Below are 23,194 nucleotides of genomic sequence, written 5' to 3'. Positions count from 1 at the left end.
TGGATTTTGGTAAATTCTTATTAAAACTGAACTGAAACAAAAGTCTCACCCAGCCCTAGTATAACTTTGCAGACTACAAGCTTGTACTCCCTGTGAAAGATCACATTAATAGTTTAGGTATGCTCCTTGAACCACTGTAACATAGTTTTCCCTTACCCCATCACATTTCATTAATAGTAATGTTTTCAGATGGTCCATGAACATCATTTTTCTGTACCCTGTCATATTTCAGTACCGGAGTGGGTGGAAGGTAACCTTTTCTGATGTCCAGCCCATCAATTTTCCTTTTGTGGCTGTTGTCAGAATTCATTAGGCTGGACACACCTAAACAGTGATGATGTGGTAATGTTCCCTGATGGCCCAGGCATCAAATTTCAATATCCATCAAAATGCATTATCCCCCCTTCCTGCATGTGGAGTGAGGCTAGGTACACGATGAACACATCTTGCTAGATCTGGGAGGCATACTTATGTACCAGCCTTTGCTATATTACCAACTATCCCTCCAACTGCAACACATATTGACTTCCAAACCAAAGAACAGTTAAGCTCCTTCTATACACCAAATTGCACACGGAATCTCAGCTACAGTATAGTCTTGAAGTAGGGAGGTAAAAGTTCTCCCCCCCCCCTCAGGTGAGTTCAATAACAGTCCGATCACATGCATGACATCATCACCTAACTCCCATTGCTGTAAAGTTACCATGATAGCAGCATGGGCAGGGTGAGGGCACTGAACACAAAGGGAGGGACTGAACATATTCTTTTCTTACCACTTCTGCAGGTCTTTCACATCATGGCAGATATTCCTTAATAAACACAGATGTGTTGAACGTTAGACTTAATTGGTTGCTAAACAACATACAGAAGAGGGTCTCAACCTCTTTTCCAGAATTTAGATTTATCTTGCCCATATTTGACAGAATGAAGAAATATGGTATGATGAGTGGGCAGAAAAACGGAACCAGGCTTTATTTTATGGTACTGAGCATGCTCCATCACACTTGGGCATGCTCAGTATGATGTGTTAAAGAAACTGGATGGGGTAGAGGAAAGTGATGGAACACCAACACTCTTGCTGGATATGCAGGTGGTGTCAGTTGTGAGGAGCAGCTTTTTCCAGTTTTGGCTGGCATGCCAGCTGTGACCTTTCCTGATATAGGTCAACCTTGCAACAGTCATTCATACCCTAGTCACCACTGGATTAGACTGCTGCAGCACACTCTACATGGGGCTGCCCTTGAAAAGCACCTGAGAACTACAATTGGTCCAAAGCGTGGCAGCTCTCCTGGCCTCATGAAGCTAGGAGCACAGTCACAAGGTCTACAGTAGCCTTCCCCAACCTGGTGCCCTCCACATTTTTATTTTATTTGCTTTCCCTCCCCCCCCCCACCATAATAGCCTACGTAAATATTTATGTAGGCTAAAATGGCAAAAAAAGGGGAACGCAAATGGCGGCCACTGTAGCCACCGCCATTTACGTCCGGTGTTGTTGGTTTTTTTTTTGCCGTGATAGGCTACGTAAATACTTACATAGCCTATCACGGCCTCCGCAGGGATGCAAATGGCATCCCTGTCTTAGCCGTGATAGGCTACGTAAGTATTTACGTAGCCTATCACGGCTATATGGAAGAAGTGAATGGCGGCCGCAGATGCGGCTGCCATTCGCAAGTCAGCGTGGACAGCAGCAGTTAAGTGCTCCGTTTCGCACTAGGGATGTACGAAAGTCACTTACGAAGGGTGACATTCATGGGGGGGGGAGGCGCTCCGTCCCTCCCCCCGAAATTCTGGCCGGGGGGGAGGCGCTCTGTTCCTCCCCCCTGAAACAGTTCTGGCTGGCCGGCTCCACTCCACAGGAATTCTGCGGAGCCACCGGCCGCCGGCTAGCAGGGATGCAAGTGGTGATGGCTGTAGCCGCCGCTGTTTGTGTCCCTGCAGTCAGCCGTGATAGGCTTCGTAAATGTTTATGTAGCCTATCACGGCTGATTTAAAAGAAAAACAACAACAATGCACATACAACAATGCTATTAGCGTTGTCCTTATTTTCACCGTAGTCTACGTAAATCTTTACGTAGACTACAGGGACCAAATAAGGAATGCGAATGGCGGCTCCATATGGGGGCCGCCATTTGCGTACGCACTTTTTTTTTTTCAAAGTCACCTGTGATAGGCTATGTGACAATTAACGTAGCCTATCATGGCTGACTTTGCAGATCTAGCCGTGATAGGCTACATTAATCGTTACGTAGCCTATCACAGGGGCGTTTTTTTTCTTTTTCTTTTGAAGTTCGCGGCCGGGGACACGGGGCCCTTCTCCCCGGCCTGAATTTTGGCCGGGCGAGGCGGGAAGCCTCCCCCCCGGCCTGAATTTCGGCCGGGCGAGGCGGGAAGCCTCCTCCCCCGGCCTGAACTTCGGGGGAGCAGCGAAGCGCCTCCCCCCCACTGCGAAGCAAGCTGCGAGACCAGGTAAGTGACTTTTGTGCATCCCTAGTTTATTCATGATCTTTAGTTCACTTTTTGGGAAACAGGTGGAGTATAAGTTTTAATAATAATAATAAAAAAATTTGTTGTTGTTCAGTCGTTAAGTCATGTCTGACTCTTCGTGACCCCATGGACTATAGCACGCCAGGCCTTCCTGTCCTCTGCTCTCTCCCGGAGTGTGCTCAAGTTCATATTCATTGCATCAGTGATACTATCTAGCCATCTCATCCTCTGCTGTCCCCTTGTCCTTTTGCCTTCAATCTTTCCCACCATCAGGGTCTTTTCCAGTGAATTTTCTCTTCGCATTAGGTTAGGGATGTCAGAGAATTCTGCCACGGATCTCGGTGAGGCCAAATGCCAGTGCATTCGGGCCCCTGAAATCCATGGCGGAACGAAGCCTCCCCACCCTGTGAAAGGCGCGTGAAATGGAGCACCTGCCTGCTGCCGTCCGCGCTGACTTGCGAATGGCGGCCGTGTCTGTGGCCGCCATTCGCTTCCTCCATATAGCCGTGATAGGCTACGTAAATACTTATGTAGCCTATCACGGCTTAACTAAGGGAACGCAAATTGCAGCGGCTACGGAGGCCGCCATTTGCGTTCCCTTTTTTTTGCTGTTTTAGCCTACATAAATATTTACGTAGGCTATTACGACAGAAAAAAAAGGAACACAAATGGTGGCCACCGTAGCCACCGCTATTTGCATCCACTGTTGTTGTGGTTTTTTTTTCCATGATAGGCTACGTAAATATTTATGTAGCCTATCACGGCAAAATACAAGGACAGAAATGGTGTTGGCTACGGCAGCTGCCATTTGCGTCCCTGCAGGCTGCCCAGCGGCCGGATGTCCGGCTGCGGGCAGCCCCAGTCGGTGGCTCTGCAGAATCTCCGCGGGGCGGAGCCAGCCAGAGAGAATTTCGGGTGGAGGGACGGAGCACCTCCCCCCCACCGTGAATGTTACCCTTCAGAAAGGTAAATGACTTTCGTACATCCCTACATTAGGTGGCCAAAATATTTGAGCTTCAGCTTCAGGATCTGTCCTTCCAATGAGCACTCAGGGTTGATTTCCTTTAGGATTGACTGATCTGACCTCCTTGCAGTCCAGGGGACTCGTAAGAGTCTTCTCCAGCACCACAGTTCGAAAGCATAGATTCTTCGGCGCTCAGCCTTCCTTATAGTCCAGCTCTCACAGCCATACGTTGCTACTGGGAAAACCATAGCTTTGATTATACGAATCTTTATCGGCAAGGTGCTACATATAATTGATAACTACAAAATTATCAAGTTAGTTTAGTCTCTCAGCTCTAAAATATCTTGACCAGTGAGCCTGCTGTGGATCTGCAGTCAAGATGAACTGATGCTGGGAGAAACTGGTTCTTCCTCTTTCCAGGAGCAGTTGGCTATGTAGAGTGCTGATTGGCTAGCCACCTTCCCATCTGGCTGTTCAGAGTGCTGATTGGCTCGTCCTTGTGGCAATCATGAAGCAACTCCCCTATAGTTTTAAAGCAAAGGAATGGTGTGAAACTCCATTCTAAAATCAAGCCAGGTATGTGTGCCAGTGAGGAACGTAGGCAGGAGGAAGCACCAGCAGATAATCCCACATCCTTTCCTGGAGAAAGGTCTGTCTGTCTTGGCCCCTGTTTTTTTAATGAACAGTTTAGGTTAGGGCCAGAGCAATGTGGTAACGCACATAGTTTGCACATGTAAGGTTGGAGGTATAGCTAAGAAAGGACATGATCCAAATGGGGAAGGACAAAATGGTATGTTATGAATTACGTAGACAGGATGGATAGAATGAAACTGACGGGCAACAGGTTTGGAATAGGCCTCCAGGAAATATTACTTCTCACAAAAGCATAATTAATTTGTGGATTTCATTGCCATAAGATGTAGTGATGGCAACTCCCTTAGGGCACAGTCCTATGCAGATAGGTGGCCGCCTCCAAACTTGGAGGCGACCACCTATCCAAAGCAGGGCAGGAGAAGCACAGAGGGGATCGTTCCCTTCACGCTCTTCCTGCCCTGCATTTTTGGCTAGATAGCCGCTTTTGGCTATCTAGCCGCAGGACAGCAGAGTGAGGCTGCTGGATGACACATAGGATGTGTTGTACAGGCATTTCTGCCCTCCCTGCCCCAGAATGCCCCCTGGAACACCCTGTTTTGGCTGCTCTGTGCTCCTCTTGCGAGTGCAGAGCACGGGGCTTGTCCATGCTGCCTGTTAGGCAGCGCGGAATGGGGTGAAGGTTGGTTCTCGAGGAACCGATCTCGAAGCGTGGGCTCTGAGGTCGGTTCCTGGAAAACAAGATTTCCTATGGCTGTCTAGCCGCTGAGTAGCGGCCATAGGATTGCTCCCTCTGATACTTTGCAAAGGAGACGAGACAAATTCATGGAGGGCAGATCTAGCTACAGCCCTCTCCAACCTGGCACACTCCAGATGTCTTGGGCTTCAATTCCCACCAGCCCCAGCCAGCAGTCAGGAATGCTGGGAGTTGTAGTCCAAAATGTCAGGAGGGTCCCAGGGTGGGGAAGGATGATCTGTAGCAATTAGCCATGATAGCTAAATAGAAATGTAACACCATGTTCAGAGGCAGTGTACCAGATGCTTGGGGACAGGGGGTAAACAAACAATAGGGCCTTCGTTCCTTTTTTATGAGCTTCCGGAAGCTTCTGGTTGACTCCTTGGACTCTGAGTCCTGACTAATCTTATCCTGCACTCTATTATTTAACACATAAGGATGCAATCTTATGCATGTTTAGACAGGAAAAGGTCCTAGAATGCTGGGTGTTATAGGACTTTTTTCCCATCTAAACATGCATAGGACTGCGCCCTGTGTTAAACTGTACAACATCACTTACTCATTCTACCCTGTCTCAGATTTCTCTTTCCTTGTGTTAATTCATTTCACCTTTTCCCCCCAGTGAAACCAACATCATGATGCATCTTAATCCCTCCCCCGCCCTCCCCCCCAATCCATAGCCATGCGCATTAAGAGCTCATCCATCATTGTTTTCTCTCCAGCGTTTTAATCAGGCCTGTGTGCATATTGGTTTGAGCATGTGGCAGTTTAATTACCCTCTTGAATACGGGAAACACATCTTTGTCATATCTGCTTATATCTGAAGAGGGAGCCACGTTGTAATGCTAATTAAAGTGGGGGCGATGACAATTTCTCTTTATACTTGAATTACATCCCATCTGTCTTGTCCCGTGTTCCCTCTTTGGATTAATTGTGGGTGGGGAAAGGTTGTTTCCTTGGAGTTTCACCTAATGCGGCAGGGGAGAGTCAGTTTTAATGAAGATGCACGCAGAAAAAATATGCCTTTCCCCCCATCACACACATGCCTAGGCAAAGGGGAATTAAAGATGTTTTCCTGCTAATGCCTTTCTAATCTATCCATCTATCTATCTATCTATCTATCTATCTATCTATCTATCTATCAAGGTCGGTGCTGGTTTCATGGGTCATGGTTTTTTGAAAGCACCATGTGACAGCAATTCTTTTACCACTACTAGCATCTTCTCCAATGGGTTGTTGAGTACTACACAATCTCAGGGAACTAGATGTTATAAACAAAGCACAGTCACTGAATCCCAAGGACTGCTTGTTTTCTGGTTGGATCAATTGTGCACTAACAGTGCAAGCTGGCCGCCAAATGATGGCAGGCTCTTCCTTTAAAAAAGAAAAAAAGAAAGAAAAAAGACAAGGAAAGAAAAAGACAAGAAAAAGAAAAATCCTTTGTCATGGGTCTTTCCAAAAAAGGGCAATTTCAAGCTATTTGACACTCTTGGTCAGAATTTCCAGAGGATAGCTTTGCTGGTCTGTTGCAGCACAAACAACAAAGAGTCTTATGGCACCTTAAAGACTCACAGCCAGCAAACTAATTGCTGATTTAGAATTCATCAGCAGGTTGAATTCCATTGCCAGAGGCTTGAATAGATATAAAGGATTTTTATCATACTACATGTGTTAATTGTCTTGTCCAGTGCCAGAGTGTTTGTGTTATCAGCAACAACTACCACGTGAATGACCACTGATAATAATGGGATTGTCACTTTTTGAATTTAATTTCCTTCTGACCTCGCTGTTTACAGTTCTTTCTGCCCAGCCCCTACTAGGGATGTCAGAAAAATCTCCAATGGAATAAAATGAGTTCAGATTTCTATGAATCCAACCTGTAGATTCTTCAATGGACTGGCTTTTCCAGAGTCGCATGGATTCCATGGACTTGTGGACTGTTTTTTTTTTTTTACTTTCTGGAATTTTATGCAAATTTAGTTGTAGAAAAATACATAAAATAAAAAAAAAACACCAGCTCCAAATCCTCATTTCCCCCATAGGCTAAAGCATGGAAATACACATTCTGGGGGAGATTTGTGCATTTTGAGGGGGATTTGCGCATTTTTGCAAGTACAAATTTGCACAAATGTGAATTTGTGCAATTTGGGAAACTGGAAAAAAAAATCCTATTCTATCAGTCAGCAGCTGATGAAATTAGAGGCATTTGACAATCTGCAAAATGCAGTCGGAACAGATTTTATGAAATCTATATTTCCCTACCCCCTACCATATGTACTATATATAAACCCAGTGGTGTAGTGGAGTCGAGACTTGCAGGGACGCAACACCTGCTCTTCTTCTTCTTCTTTGTATTTATATCCCGCCTTTCCCCCAATACTGGGACTCAAGGCAGTTTTACAACATTAAAAACTTACATAGTTAAAACATATAAATAGAAATATACAAAAGTTAAAAATATAGTTAGATCATCAATAATATTAAAAGTGTATAAAATATCAAAATTTTAAAAGACAACAAACAATATAAACCATAGTATCAATCCATCATAATCTCACTGGTCCAGACTATCCCCAAAGGCTTGCCAGAACAAAGAAGTTTTTGCCTACCCGTAGAAACATACCAAGGAGGATGACACTCTCACCTCCATGGGAAGGGAGTTCCAGAGCCTTGGGGCAGCCACCAAGAAGGCTCTCTCCTGATTTCACACCAGGAGAGCCTGTGATGGTGGCGGGAGTGTGAGAAGTGTCTCCCCTGAAGATCTCAGGGCACGAGCAGGATTATAGGGGAGAATACAGTCTTTCAGATAACCTGGACCCTAGCCGTAGCGGGCTTTATAGTTCATGACCAGCATTGTGAATTGTGCCTGGAAACAGACTGGGAGCCAGTGAAGCTGTTTTAGCAGGGGAGTTGTATGCTCCCTGTAGCTAGGCCTAGTCAGCAGTCTGGCAGCAGCTCTTGAACCAGCTGAAGTTTCTGAACACTCTTCTGAGACAGCCCCACGTAGAGCGCGTTGCAGTAATCCAAATGGGATGTAACTAAGGCATGTGTCACTGTGGCCAAGTCAGACATCTCAAGGAGTGGGCGCAGCTGCCGCTCTAGCTTTAACTGTGCAAATGCACTCCTGGCCACCACTGAAACCTGGGCATCCAGGCTCAGGGCTGACTCCAGAAGTACACCCAAGCTGCGAACCTGTGTCTTCAGGGGGAGCATAACCCCATCCAGCACAAGCTGAATCCCTGTTCCCTGATCTACCTTTTGTTTTGACTGACCAGGGGCACCTCTGTCTTGACTGGATTAAGCTTCAATTTGTTTGCCCTCATCCAGTCCATTACTGCCGACAGACACTGGTTTAGCACCCCAACAGCTTCCTTGGAATTAGATGGAAAGGAAAACATCTTTATTATCAGGGATGCTGACATCATCTACCAATCCTGTAGGACGTCCCCATTCCCTCTGAGCTTAGCTGCAATCCTCACAATAGCTTGGGGGGTGGGGGGATGTATTTTCCCAGCAACAATGTATTGTTCCCTGTTGTATTGCAAAGTATTTTGGGGTGGCCTAGTCTTGAATGGGCAATTAAGACCAATAATCTTGATAAAAGGCCTGCTCCTGGTGGAGATGAAAACTCTGGAATGAGTTTGTTGATATGGATCAACACAGATGCCTGCATTTTTGGGTTCTCCTTGGGCAGCCTGACTGTGGGCTGTCATGATGAGCATCTGCACGTCAAAATTTACCATGACACCATTGATCAAGCCTTCATGTTTGGGCTGTAGTTTAAAATAGGATATCTGAACAACCTAACCCTGTGCTTCCTCCACTTTTCTGGTGTGATTTTTTTAAAACTAAAGTGTGAAGCAACTAAATGCTTCCCTCCCCTGCAGCTTCATCCCTCTCTATCAGCATCATTAAATGTAGGTTGTGAGCTAATGCTAGCTCCAAGAAAGCTTAATATGTAATTGCAGCACAAATACAAATATGCTGAGGTTTCCCAGCATTCAGAGCTTCATGCGGCAGGGGTATGTTTACAAGGCTCCCCATCTTCCTCACGTGTCTTCTACAATATATCTGTTCCAAAAAGTTCAGTCCCCCAAAGACAGCCAACTCGGAGGAATTAGGATATCTTTGTCATTTTTGTTGGGTTCCCATTCATGAAGAATTAGGTCACTGAGAGTGAAATCCTGTCCATGTCTACTCAGGAGTAAGCTCCATTACGTTTAGTGGGACTTACTCCCAGCTAGGCATGTATAGGCTTGCAGCCCCAGGCTGTAAATGGCACACTTACTTGTGAGTAACCACTGTCGTGTTCAGTGGGATTGACTTCTGAGTCAACATGCTTCAGATTGTTCTGTGTGGGAGACAGCAGTGCATCCAGTATTATTAGATTTGTATAGGGGTGTACGAAACACTTATCTGGTTCCGCTGAGGCCATCCACAGTGGGGGGGGGGAGGTACTCCATCCCCCCCCCCCCAGAATCCTCCCTGGCTGGCTCCGCTCCACAGTTACTCGGCGGAGCCACCAGCTGGGGCCGTCCGCAGCTGGAATTCCAGCTGCTGCCAGGCTGCTGAGGCCACAAATGGTGGCCGCTATGCCAGCAACCATTTGTGTGGCTGCCAGCCGTGATAGGCTACCTAAGTAATTACGTAGCCTATCACGAAAAAGGCAGCCATGCAAATGGTGGCCACTATGCTATTTGCGTGGCTGCCTTTTTCGTGATAGGCTACGTAAATGGCCTAGCGACCGCCATTTAAGCCCCTGTTCTTTGCTGTGATAGGTTACATAAGTATTTACATAGCCTATCACACTAAAGCAGCCACACAAATGGCGGCCGCTATGACGGCCGCCATTTGCGGCCACAGCAGCCCGGCAGCGGGCAGGAGACCAGCCGGAGGAGCCACCGCCGCCAGGTAAGCTCCATCCCGGGGGGATTCCGCAGGGTGGTGGTGGGTGGGAGGCCATTCCAACTTCCGCCACGGACTCCGGGGTGGCGGATTCTAAAGAATCCGGCCTCACTGGAGTCAATGGCGGAATTCTCTGACATCCCTAGATTCGTATAATAAAAAAGAATTTATTTAGTGGACATTGTGTGTTATGGAAATTGTCTCATTTATCCTCCGAACTACTCTTTACAAGAAGTCATGGTTATTCTTCCTTTCGCAGATGAGGAATTGAGGTTAAATGCTGGTGCCAAGGCTGTGCAGGGATTTGAATGGAGTAGTTCTTCTACAGACAAGTCCAATAATGGTTCCCATTAGATTCCTTTTGTTCACAGTCATAGAGATAGCTTCATATGCAAGCAGGTCTTCATGCATTGCTGTAAGGGGAATGTGTTAAATAATTAATCTTCATTCCAATACTTTTGGCTGGGTGCTGTATGCAACGCAGCTTCTTGATGCAGGTAGTCTGTATTTGCTTTGGTGTGCATACATTACAAAATACACACTTCTCCTTCCCAACAGTGGGTTGGATCCAGACGCAGTCATAGTTAGAGGAGACCCACCGAAATCAATGGGATTTAAGTTAGCCAGGACTTACTCAAGTCCTACTGTTTTCAGTGGGTCTACTCTAAGTAAGACTAAGCCTGGATTCAACCTAGTGAGATTCACCTCCCCATCAGAAACAGACTGTCTTTCAGCCATGGTAGTTAGCCAGCATGGGGCTTGCTAATGCATATATTTGATCTAATAATGCATTAGATAAAATGCTGGACTTGCCCCAAGGAATCCTGGGTTCTAATCACTGCACAGTGAAGAAGCTCTATGGGTGCTACGTCACATCCCCTGGAACGAATCTAGGATTGTTGTCAGGATAACATGGGGTGGCCTTATGGATGCTGCTACCGGGTACTTGTGGGATGGGCCAGGACTTTAGCGCAGTGGTGGAGCACATGCCTGGAATGCCGAAGGTCCCAGGGTCAGTTCCCCATGCCTCTAATTTAAAAAGGACCTTGGGCAACAGGGCTGGGAAACTCTGGAAGGACACTGCCAGTCAGTACAGATGATATTGGGCCAGAGGAATCAAGGTTCTGACTCTGGATAAGGCAGCTCGAATGGTTATATGATCAGTGGTGGGATACAAACAGGTTATTCCAGTGGTGCAGTTAGGCAATTTAGACTCTGGACGTAATGGTCCAGAGCCCTTTAGATGGGATTGAATGATACTTCAATGACATCAACATGTGGTAAGCCAATCTTGCTGCATTTGGGGGATCTCCTGGTCATTCTGCTGCGTGGGGACATCACCCCCAAAATCCCTCCCTGATAGCACCACTATATTATCTAACAGCATAATCTTCAGTTTTTGTTATGGCTGTCTTATGCCTACCGTAGGTGGGGACCAGTGGGCACTGGTGACGCCAGTGTCACCGCAGTGGTGAATCAGCTCTGGGTTTCAGTCAGAACCAGTCAGAACACTAAAGGAGCTATCCAAGGTCTTGAACCATAAAAGTACTATCCATACCCATAGGGATCAGCACCTTGGATAGCTCCTTTAGAGTTCTGGGTGGTTCTGACTGAAACCCAGAGCGGATTTTTTGCCCCATGACATTGGAGCCACCAGCCTCCACTGGTGGGGATGGATGAATTTGCCAATTTGGGTTTCTCATTTTTCCAATCTTAAATTCAGTTTATCCCACTTTTAATGTTCACACAACAATTCAGTTGCATTTTTGTGTGCCTTTCTCTGAATCTGTGTGTTTTGTATGCAATTTAGTGCCATTTTGAACATTTGTTTCAATTGTATACACATTTCTATGTCCACTTTCCCTGATATACATATTTTTGTACACATTTTTTGACGAGATAACTCTACTGCAAACTTGAGAGAAGTGGATGTTTCAAAGGATAACTGTGTGTTGGTTCAGGTCTTGTGGTTCAAAAGTGAAAAATTAGGTAAGTGTGAACTTGAACAAATGTCTCCCCCATTTCTCTTGTGTTGCATTGCAACACAGCAGACAAGTCATGGAAGCTGAGTCTTCCCAGATCCTCTTGCACATGTCCCAATGAGTTTCTTTTAGCAAAACATCTCAACTTCACGCATACGCTGATGGGATCTGAGCAGGCAGTGACTGATGAAGAAAGAGATCTTGGGGGTTGTGGCACTCATTCTCAGTTTAATGTGTCAGTTTAATGACAATTTCGACCCAGTGTGTGACTGCTGTGAAAAAGGCAAATTAATTCCATATTAGGCATAATTAGGAAAGGAATAAAAAAATAAAACTGCCAGGATCATACCACCCTTATACAAACCTATGGTGAAACCACAGTTGGAATACTTGTACAGTTCTGGTCACCGCACCTAAAAAAGGATATTGTAGAGCTGGAAAAAGTGCAGAAATGAAAGCATTTTAGCAACTAAAATGATCATGGGGCTGGAGCAACTCCCCTACTGAGGAAAGGTTACAGCATCTGGGTCTACTATTTAGCTTTGAAAAATGGTGAGTGATGGAAGACATGATAGAAGTGGTCGAAATTATGCGTGGTGTGGAGAATGTGGATAGGCAGTCCATTTTCTCCCTCTCTCATAATATTAGAACACAGGATCATCCCATGAACTGATTGGTGGGACATTCAGGACAGATAAAAAGACATCTTCTTTACACAGAGCAGTTAAACCATTCATGGAGGAGAAGGCTATCAATGGCTACTTGTCCTGGTGGCTATATGTTATTTCCAGTATTAGAGGCAGTGAGCCTATGTACACCAGTTGCTGGGGAACATGGGTGGGAGAGTGCTGTTGCACTCATGTCCGATTTGTGGGTTTCTTGTGGGCAGCTAATTGGCCACTGGGTGAACAGGATGCTGGAATAGATGGACCCTTGGTCTAATCCAGCATGGCTTTTCTTATGTTCTTATGACATTAGGGGCCTTATGAGGACTACTTTGCACAATAGTATTCCTGCAGGGTAGTGGCCCAGCAACAGGAACTGGCATTTTTATTATGTCTGTGCACATTCTAAACACATGACAATGGAAATACATCAACCTGAATAAATTCATTCCAGAGGAATAAGCACTGATTTAAGATCATCAATTGCTGGAAGAACATTTTGATTCTGTGATTAGGGCAGAGGATAATAATGCCTTGAAAATTTGCACAAGGGAGGACAGTAGCTGTTGAAACCATTAAGAGATATTTCTAGAATAGCAGTCATTTTTCACTGTCACTCTTCACAGACAGGGCTTCATCTTTAGGTTTTCATTTCATTATTTCTCCAAATTGAGTATTAATGAACACATTCCTTCTCAGTGGCCAGAGACAATTAATGGCGGCTGGAAGACTACAGATTCCTGGCAACCAAATGTCTTGTTTAGCTGCCAATGAACTATCAAGACCACAAACTAATATATTCTGCAGTTCCCAGTTCCTACCCAATTCACCTTCTGACTCTCACCTGCAAATACCCCTCCCCCTTTCACATTCTCAGTAACAAGTGTACGCTGAGATTATGTCTAGTCCAACCGTAAAGAAACCAGAGAATGCTGCAAGTGAAACATTTAGCAGAAAACACAACCAGAATGTGTCTCTACTCCTGTGATCTTTACTATTTTTGAAGCAGGAGCTACTTTGGCTCCAGGCACCACCTCCACCAAGACCAATTGGGGGCCTTTCCTGGGCTGTGGGGGACCTCTCCTCTTTCCCCACTCGTCAAGTGGTGATACTGTCTTAGCTGGAGGCTTTTTTGGATGTCTTCTCTCTCTTCACCCACACATCATCCAAGCAAGGCCTCATCAATCAGTCACCAGACAGGCAAATTCCGACAGGATCACTTGGTCTTTGGATTCAGATGGACCTTTTCCCCCATCACTGAGACAGCACTCTGCTCTACATACTGCTGCAAAATCTCCCAGTGAAGGCTGCTGTCTATCTTGCCCACACATTCAATTTCATCTCCAGTGCCTGCGCAGTGCACCACTGAAGCTACCCAATCACATTGCTCTTTGCCTCTTCAGTTCCTCCCTGTTCACAGTTGATTGGCTGATGGCTCCTGCGTTCTCATCTTCCCTAACTTCCAGCCACATTATGAGTGGCAGGTCTCCTGGCTCCTCACCCCCAAAGTGTCCTTTAGTAGCCCAGATCACAGCAACCATCCCACCGCTAAGGCAAACGACAAGGTAAAGCTGCAGAACTCCTGCTTAGAGTGAGCAGCACAGAAAGAGAGAGAGAGAGAGAATGAGTGATTGAGAGAGAGAGAGAGAGAATGAGAGTGATTGAGAGAGAGAGAGAGAGAATGAGTGATTGCGAGAGAGAGAGAGAGAGAGAGAGAATGAGTGATTGAGAGAGAGAGAGAATGAGTGATTGAGAGAGAGAGAGAGAGAATGAGTGATTGAGAGAGAGAGAGAGAATGAGTGATTGAGAGAGAGAGAGAGAGAATGAGTGATTGAGAGAGAGAGAGAGAGAATGAGTGATTGAGAGAGAGAGAGAATGAATGAGTGATTGAGAGAGAGAGAGAATGAATGAGTGATTGAGAGAGAGAGAGAGAATGAGTGATTGAGAGAGAGAGAGAATGAGTGATTGAGAGAGAGAGAGAATGAGTGATTGAGAGAGAGAGAGAATGAGTGATTGAGAGAGAGAGAGAGAGAGAATGAGTGATTGAGAGAGAGAGAGAGAGAGAGAATGAGTGATTGAGAGAGAGAGAGAGAATGAGTGATTGAGAGAGAGAGAGAGAGAATGAGTGATTGAGAGAGAGAGAGAATGAGTGATTAAGAGAGAGAGAGAATGAGTGATTGAGAGAGAGAGAATGAGTGATTGAGAGAGAGAGAGAGAGAATGAGTGATTGAGAGAGAGAGAGAGAGAATGAGTGATTGAGTGAGTGAGAGAGAGAGAGAGAGAATGAGTGAGTGAGTGAGAGAGAGAGAATGAGTGATTGAGTGATTGAGAGAGAGAGAGAATGAGTGATTGAGAGAGAGAGAGAATGAGTGATTGAGAGAGAGAGAGAGAGAGAATGAGTGATTGAGAGAGAGAGAATGAGTGATTGAGAGAGAGAGAGAGAATGAGTGACTGAGAGAGAGAGAGAGAATGAGTGACTGAGAGAGAGAGAGAGAGAGAGAGAGAGAGAATGAGTGACTGAGAGAGAGAGAGAGGTAAACAGCTGAACTTGAGTTCTAGATTTTTATGGCTGTTTTATCGATTCCTGTGCTGTCTGTCATTTTGTTTAGCATTTCATTCTTTCTAAATATTTGTATTAATCTTTTATATTTTAACTATACGTATGGCATTTTTGTCTTCTAACTGTTTCTAATTCACCCAGAGAACGTCGGTTCTTGGGCAGATAAAAATAATAAACAAACAAACAAACAAAATGGTGGCGATTGAGAGCCACCACTGGGCCTCGGGCCTTGCAGTGAAGAGCACTGCTCTGCTCTGTCCAGCTCAAAACCTTCACAGCATGTCAGGGGAACTATTCATGGAGAAGTTTACCTGTTGCAGAAATGGAAGGTGATCCCCTTCCAACTTCAGATTTCTAGAACCCCTCACTACCAATATTTTTCAGAATGTTACTTCGTAATGAGACCTTTCAGTGTTATATTTAAGAGACTGCTATTTGGACTTTTCAATGAGACCTTTTTTCGCCACCAGGCAGGAGCTCTGTGTGTGGCAGATGAATTCAACAGGTGCTGCTTTTCCCATGGCAGAAAATGCTGCACTAGTGACTGTGGACTTATCACAGAGCCGTCAGGAAGCCTCTCTTGTCTTGTGGTGGGGAAAAGGGCAGCAGCTCTATGCAGCTAGGCAGAGAGAGGAAAGGATGAGCTACGAGACAGAAGGTGCTCCCAGATGGAGAGCTTCTGGCACCACCAATCAAAAGGCACTGTGCAGTCATTCCGTTCCTGCTCCCCTCCATCTTGAATGGGTTTGCTGCAGTAAGAACAAAGATGGAAGAAGTGGTGGGAAGACAGGTGAAGCTTGCAAATGGAAGATAATGACATCTGTACAGTGTTGTCCCCCCTCCCCAATTATGAATGAGTCAGGGCAATTGCACAATAAAAGCCTTGTCTGGAAGCAGCACAAGATAAATGTGTCATCTGAAAAGGGAGAGAGATGATAATGCAAAAGACATCATTGATATAAATCAGCATCTGCTCTACAGCCTAAGCCATGTGGTTAGAGACCATGATGTAGGGGCATGGCGGGCCATGGGGTGGGCCTGTCCTGCAGTCACTCTTCCCTAGCCATGCTCCCTCCTCCTTTGCCCCTTCCCCCAAGCAACATGCCTGGGGAACACTCTTTCTCCCCAGGCAGCCTATTGTGATGGCAGCTGGGAAGGGTTAACCCTCTTTTCCCTATACACTGCCATCCTGACAAAGTTCACCCCATACTTGACAATCGGGCTTGAAAAAAACACAATTGGAAGGCCTTTTTCAAACCTAATTTCTCCCAGGGGTGGGGCACGGAGAGTCTAGTGTATGCTATGCTTGCAAGAAAGAGGGGAGGGGGGAGGATGGCCCCACGTACTGTTTCCTTTGGCCCCACCCACAAGTGGCATACACCCCTTGGTCTTCAGACTACAGTCTCAGTACTAGCCATTCTCATGAACATTCAGCATGCTAGATAGTAGCTTCTGAAAATATACTTCATAAAGATCAATGTGTGCTCATTCAGATCTAAGAATTCACTTGACCATTCAGTGAATGACTAACTACTCTTGCTTGACCTGATTGGTCAGGGTTGCCAACTGACCAGAAAGATGGCCTCAAGATACTTCTGTGCAGCATGATTTTATAAACCAGGTGACACTTCTCACAGCATGGGGACAGATATTACCATCAGCTTATGCCTGAACACTGACCTGCTGTTCAAGGCACGGCTACGGTGATCAGTTGACAGGTTGGTAATGCTACTTGCTCCCAGGTTCCCACTTTCCCACTACATCTGGGTTGCCATAAGCAAGTGGGATGTCAACTGGCTATTGTAGCTGTGCTTTAATGCAAAGACACCAGCAGATTGTATGTATGCATGTATGGCACCATACGCACATTAGGTGTACACATGTAGGCTCTGTGCACACAGGCCCCTTGAATGCATGGAAGTTGGAAGCAGAGCCAGGGCGTGCAAGTCCAGCTTCCCTGCCTCCATAGCCACCAGGTCTGATATTTAACTCCAAGGTTACTTGCTGAGTTTTGCATAATCAAACTGCTATAAACACACACAAGCCAGTCACTTTTTTTCCCCCTGGTCAGTTGGCAAATCTATGAGCAAGAGGAAGGAAGAGAAGGGTTAACAGTAGAGAGATGGCACTTCTAATACTTTGAAAAAACCCCATAGCTGCCCTGAATGTGGTGCATTTGCTTCTGCAGCTATGAAAGTATGCCGGTGCTTGCTTATGGAATAGTGTGAACAGAGGTATCTAGTTTATTCTATGGGTGGTATTTCCGCGACTGTTTCATTTCTTGTTTCTGTGTGTATGAGCCTTGAGAGCTGAGCAAGCATTGTAATTTGATGTAAATCAATTCTTGCTTTTACTCTAGGGAGAGTGCAAGTTATGTGATTTTTTTTTTTAAACAAACCTTTAAATTAAAAGCTCCAGTTCGGGTTGCGTGTTTATCTCTTAACAATTTTTAGGAGGAGGTGAAACAAAGAGAGTTCAGTTGTTACCCTGGAGGGCCAAATTAGTACATTGTTCAGCTCGCTGCCTGATTTCTTCTCGCCTTTCAAAAGTGTTCACTTTTTTTTTTTTTAGTATTATTTTTCTTATTTTGAGAGGAAGAAAGAAAATCAGGGAATGAAGCATCAAAGTCCCTTTAATTAATGTCAATACACAAACTTCACAAATTTAAGCAGTAAAGAAAGCAGAATTCTGGCTAATCTTCCTAGAAGCTGGCATGTAAACCCCCAATAAGACATTAACAGACTTTCAAACAGAATAAGAAAAGGAGGCATAGTTGCGGCTAGAAGCTGCTGGTTGTTGTCATCAGGAGAGATGCTTGTTGGCAGCATGCTTTAAAAGATCAAGGAAGAGATGAGAAGTCTCCTGGAAAGAAGCAGTTCTCCCCAGGCACTCACACGATCAGCTGCCACCCACACAAAATCTCTTTAATTAAAAATAATTATTTTAGAAAGACATTAAGGGAGCAATCCTATGGCCACTAGTTAGCGGCTAGATGGCCATAGGATATCTGGTTTTCTGGGAACCAACCTCGGAGCCCGCGCTCTGAGGCCAGTTCCCAGAGAACCGACCTTCCCCCCCTTCCACGCTGCATCACAGGCAGTGCAGAACAGAGGAGCATGCTAAGAGGAGCATGGAGCGGCCAAAACGGGGCATTCCGGGAGGCGTTATGGGGCGGGGAGGGCGGAAATTCTGGTACGACACATCCTATGTGTCGTCTGGCAGCCTCCTCCCCCGCTCCACCTTCCCGTGGCTACATAGCCAAAATCGGCTGTCTAGCCACAAATGCAGGGCAGGAGAAGTGCAGAGGGAATGATCCCCTCTGTGCTTCTCCTGCCCTTCACTGGATAAGCAGTCACCTCCGAGTTTGGAGGCAGCCACCTATATGCATAGGATTGTGCCCTAACAGGCCATATGCATATCCTTCAATTGTCCTCATTTACCAAGGGCAGTGCTTAACCCTTGGACAGGGATAGACAACTTGTGGCCCTCCAGATGTTATTGGACTGCAATTCCCATTATCCCTCACCATTGGTGATAGTGGCTAGGGGCAATGAGAATTGCAGGCCCAAAACATCCAGGGGGCCACAAGTTGTACACCCCTGCCCTTCCATAATGACTGATGAGAAGCAGGTATGTTCACCTGTCTGCTCTTCACTACAAGCTCCTTCCTTGATTGCACCTTCTGAGAAATATCTTGGAATAGAGGAAGCTGTCTCAGATCAATGATATCATATCATTGGTTCATCTCGCTCAGTATGGTCTGCCCCAGGGATGTTGAACCTCAGACCTGGGGGCCAAATCCAGCCCACCTGGAGTTCCAGTCTGGCCTCTGTGGTCCCTAGATGGTGACACCCACTGGCCCAGGCCCTTTCCCCTGACTTGGTAATTTCTCAGCTTTTATGCAGGTTTTCCCCATTCTAAATAGTTGAAATGCTTCTCCTAAGGCTTAGTTAATTGTTGTGAACTGCCCAGAGAGCCTTGGCCATTGGGCAGTATATAAAAGTAATCAATCAATCAATCAATCAATGAGTTACTTGCAGTAAGAGCTTTAAACTAAAATATGTATGTATTTTTGGTTCCACCCCCTTTTGCCTTTGGCCCCACCACCACTGGAATGTGGCCCCCAAGAGCTTCTCTGAAATGGGATTTGGCCCTTGGACTGAAAGAGGTCCCCCTCCCCCCCCCAGTCTACTCTAACTGGCAGCAGCACTCAAGGGTTCCAGACAGAAGCCTTTCCCAGCCGTACCTGGAGATGTCAAAGATTTAACCTGGGACTTTCTGCAGATAAGCAGATACTCTGCTACTGAGCTTCCCCAGCCCCTGATCAATCACAGCACCCATTTTACCCTCAGCTTTGTCTTTGGGGGAGATTTGGGGAGTGCCTTTTGTGCGCATGTGCGCTAAAGAAAATAGCTTCCCTTCTTTCTCCCCGTAACTGTCCAGATTCCTGCTCCCTTCCCCTCTGACTGTTCCATGGGTGAGGGGCCTTGCATGGAAAGGCGGAGGCAGACCAGGCCAGCATGAGGACTGGCAGCAGTGATGGCCTCCTGTTAGCCAGTCAGTAGTAGGTGGTGCAGCACAGTGTTCTAATGTTAGGAAGTCCACCTCTTGCCAATGTTCTTATTAAGCTTGGCACCCATCCCTCCCATCAACCACAGTGCAGGACTAACCAATGCCCATTAGCAGGCTAAATAGGACTTTACCCCTTTTGCCTGATGTTGCCGCACAGGTAGGGGCTGTTGATATTTTGCCTCTGTCACCAGCCATCACTGTAGTATGGCCACCTATTACAGATCTGGGTCTTGTTATTATTAAGTTTTAACCACACCTTTCCCCAACCTGGTGCCCTCCAGACATTTTGGACTACAACTCCAAGCATTCCTGATCATTGGCCACGCTAGCTGGGGCTGATGGGGGTCAACGTCCAAAACAACTGGAGGGCACCAGGTTGAGGAAGGCTGCTGTATGTCACAACAGCACAGTCAATGGGGGTGATGGGCATAAAAGGAGGGGAATAACATGGAAAGGCCACTCTGAAGCATCCCATGAAGACAAAGAGGCCTTCCCTAAGCCAGGTTCCATAAGTGTTAGCAGCCAGGGAAGAGCATGGGGACACGCCAGACAAGCTGCTCTCCCCACCCCCATTACGGGACCCCTGTAGTTACTTGAGGAAGCCCTTTTCATATGCTGTCTCTCCCCCCCCCATGCACTTTGCCCCCTAACGTTTTATTTTCTGGTGCTGCCACTGCCAAGCTTTCAGGCCTACTGGATTCAAGGGGTACAGGAACTAGAGACACCTTAGGGCCTACCTTCTCACCCACTCAGAACGAAGTGGCCCAGGGTGGAAACTCAATTAGGCCTCTCTGGGCACATCCTGAAAAGTGTGTGGAGGAGATATTGATTTAAATAAGGAAGCCGATTGAGAATTCAGCTTACTGCAGATCTTCAGCACGAATAAAGTTGCAGATCTGATTTAATTTAACCCAAAATCTTTTAGTGTCCTCCTCCTTGTTCCTGGGTCTGTGTGCCAAGTAAATGCTGCTAAATGAGAGTCATAAACATCCAGCAAGTACAACCAGCTCTCTTGTGGGAGTAAACATGCTATTAAACATTTTTAAGGGCTGAAGAGCAGCAAGGACATGTAAAAATAAATGGAAACTATTATGGTCAGTTTATTAATAAGCTTGCTTCAGAAGCCAGTCCAGGGCAGCCTATTGCATGGTAAAGGAATGCAAAAATTGCCCAGGAATGCTGTTATTTTCATCTGTTAATGCTGGATGCCATAGATTTAGAATTATCCCTTTTCTTTCTTAGTTACTTGGGGTATTAGACAGTGTTAGACCTATGCAGAGTAGACCCATTGAAAGGAATGGGATTTAAGTTAATCATGACTAACTTAAGTCTCATTCCTTTCAGTGGGCCTACTCTATGTAGGACTAACATTGGATACTACCTTTACTACTACTTTTTTACTCCTAAAAAAGAGAGGATTTTTTTTTAATAGTCCTTTAATCATATACCCTGTTTTAGAAACCAGTGCAAGTCAGGCTGCTGAAGAATAAAAGAGTTTTCAGTTATCTCTGTGTGTGTGTGTGTGTGTGTGTGTATATATATACACACACACACGCACAAATAAATGTATGTTTAGCAGTGGTTAGGCAGGCAGCAATCCTCTGTGTGAAAATAGGGCTGTTACAAGCACACAAACATTCCTTGTTTCTTCTGTTTCATATTCAGTACTTTTAGCTTTGCAGATGCTGAAATAAACTTTAACCAGAAGCCTGCAGACAGCCAAGGAACTGCTTGCTTGGTTCCAACTGATATATGAAATCCAGCCCCCATCCCATCCTCCATTGCGTCTTCACCCTCAGGAATGCTCCAGTGACAATAAAGGCAACTAAAGATACAATTCTCCCTCAGTACAATTATTGTTAAAAGGCATAGCAGTCCTATACCTAGGAATTCTATGCTCCCTGGCCCATAGCCTTGAGCCCTCCAAACGACACTTGCCAATCCACTTCCTTCATTGCTCATTAGCCCCTCTTTTCTTCAGTTCCTCAGCTCCTCTACCGTTTTCTTCCAACCATCCTGCCATTAGGGTTTTCTTTCTAAGCCTAATTCCTACTCTGTTCTCCTCAGAAGAACTCCCCTCCCCCTTAGTTCCTCTTCCTGGCAAGAGTTCTTCCCAGACCTCAGCCTGCTTCACAGGTCTGTGTGAGGTTTAATTCATACCAAACTGACAACTGACTTGCCCTCACTCATGTCGAGCTGCCAGCATTCTAACAGCTTTACTTGCTGAGCAGCTGAAACATTTATAAACATCCTTTCCCAGCTCAGCCAATCAGTGTCAACGGCTTCCCTGCCACACATCCAATACAATAAAGATTACCCAGTTAGGCTGATTGTTTCAGATGCATGGATTTATTTAGTTTTCCTATTAGTCTTCTGGTTTTGTATAAAAAATTATCTAATCAAACAGCCTGGCAAAGGGGATTTGTATTCTCTAAGAAGGCAAGTAGTAGCACAGGACAGATTTTCAGTATTTAAGACAGCCAGCTCAGGACCGTGCCCAATAAACTCTGGAAATACAGACAACAGTGGCCAGTTTGGCAGGCTATGAGAAAGCTGCAGAATCAAGAATTCGGAAGTCTTGGAATGGCTGCTCTTTCATAAGTATTCCATTGCTGATAGCAGCCAGCATCTCCAGGCAACTTACCACCAGGCAACACCAAGCCAGATAGCACATGACAAAATGCAGCCTTTCCTCCAGCTTTTTGAGACAGCCTTCTCTAAAGAGTTTCTCTGGCTGATGTACATCACCACTGCAATCCAGATAAGTCTCTTTGCAGCAGCTTTCAGGGGCGAAGACACACCCGGTTTGAATACAGTTCGGAAGCGCCCCCTTCCAGTCAGTGTAATTGTAGATCCCGCAACACTTCAACTGCTTCTGGATAGTATCGACGGCCTCCATGCCACAGCGACTGGGAACGGTCTGATTGTACTGGTGAAAGAAATGGCACATGTTGTTCTTCAGTTGATAACCAGTTTTGGCAGAGTAGATCCAGGTCAGAACGGCTGAAGAGGCTTCCAAGCAGAACAGGACCAGCAACAAGTACATCAGAACCCCCTGTTGATGGCGAGAATTCCTAAGTGGGGCACACATCGCCAAAGCACCGGTGGGGAACAGCAAAAGAGCAGCCCCAATAGCCAACCAGCCTGGCACAAGGAAGAAATTGTTCTGGAAGAAGGGTCTATAGTTCTCATAGGTAAGGATCACAAAGGCACCGCCAAACAGGAGAGCTACAGCAGCTCCCCAGAGAAAAAAACCAAGGAGGGTCAACCCAACTTTTGCAAAGGCTCTGCTCCAGGGCTCGGTTATGCACGATAAAGAAGGTCTGAAGTTAGGGCTAACCCATACCCCCTTCATCTTAGAAGACACTCCTCACAACACGCTTCCACAAAATCTTTCCCTCTCTCTTCCCCGCTCCTCTCTAGAGATCTCCCCATATTTCTACCCAGGTGGCAGTGATATGGAAGCTCTATCTCAGATTCTAGCCTAATTAGAGAGGGGCCAACCCTGTTACTAAGAAATCTGCATGATAAACAAGACCTTGATACTGCAAAAGCTTATGGTCCATTGGTATAGGCTCCCTTCCCCAACCTGGTGCCCTCCAGAACATTTGGATTTCAACTCCCATCTAGAGATGTGCACAACACTGGGAATTCCATTCTGGTAAGCAGCAGTGGACTTTAGCGGATTTTTTTTTGGAAACCCAGAGGTTTTTTTTCCGGCTCCTACCATTTTCA

General features: G+C 45.9%; 1 protein-coding gene across 1 annotated transcript; it reads right to left on the bottom strand.

The window, feature by feature from the left end:
• Nucleotides 1–22,001: 22,001 nt before the first annotated feature.
• LOC146352673 (tetraspanin-3-like) lies at nt 22,002–22,814 on the bottom strand. Its single transcript, XM_084829674.1, has one exon. The coding sequence runs from the start codon at nt 22,812–22,814 to the stop codon at nt 22,002–22,004; it is 813 nt and encodes a 270-aa protein (XP_084685800.1).
• Nucleotides 22,815–23,194: the final 380 nt, after the last annotated feature.

This window comes from Heloderma suspectum, chromosome 2 (genome assembly GCF_057233095.1).
Source record: "Heloderma suspectum isolate Gila_16-S chromosome 2, 16-S_ref, whole genome shotgun sequence".
Lineage (NCBI taxonomy): Eukaryota > Metazoa > Chordata > Lepidosauria > Squamata > Helodermatidae > Heloderma > Heloderma suspectum.
Note: the sequence above shows the minus strand (reverse complement) of the source record. Positions and strands in the feature narration are given on the sequence as shown.

Excerpts from the sequence above, each read along its gene's own strand:
- LOC146352673 (XM_084829674.1), bottom strand. The coding sequence starts at position 22,814 with ATGAAGGGGGTATGGGTTAGCCCTAACTTCAGACCTTCTTTATCGTGC.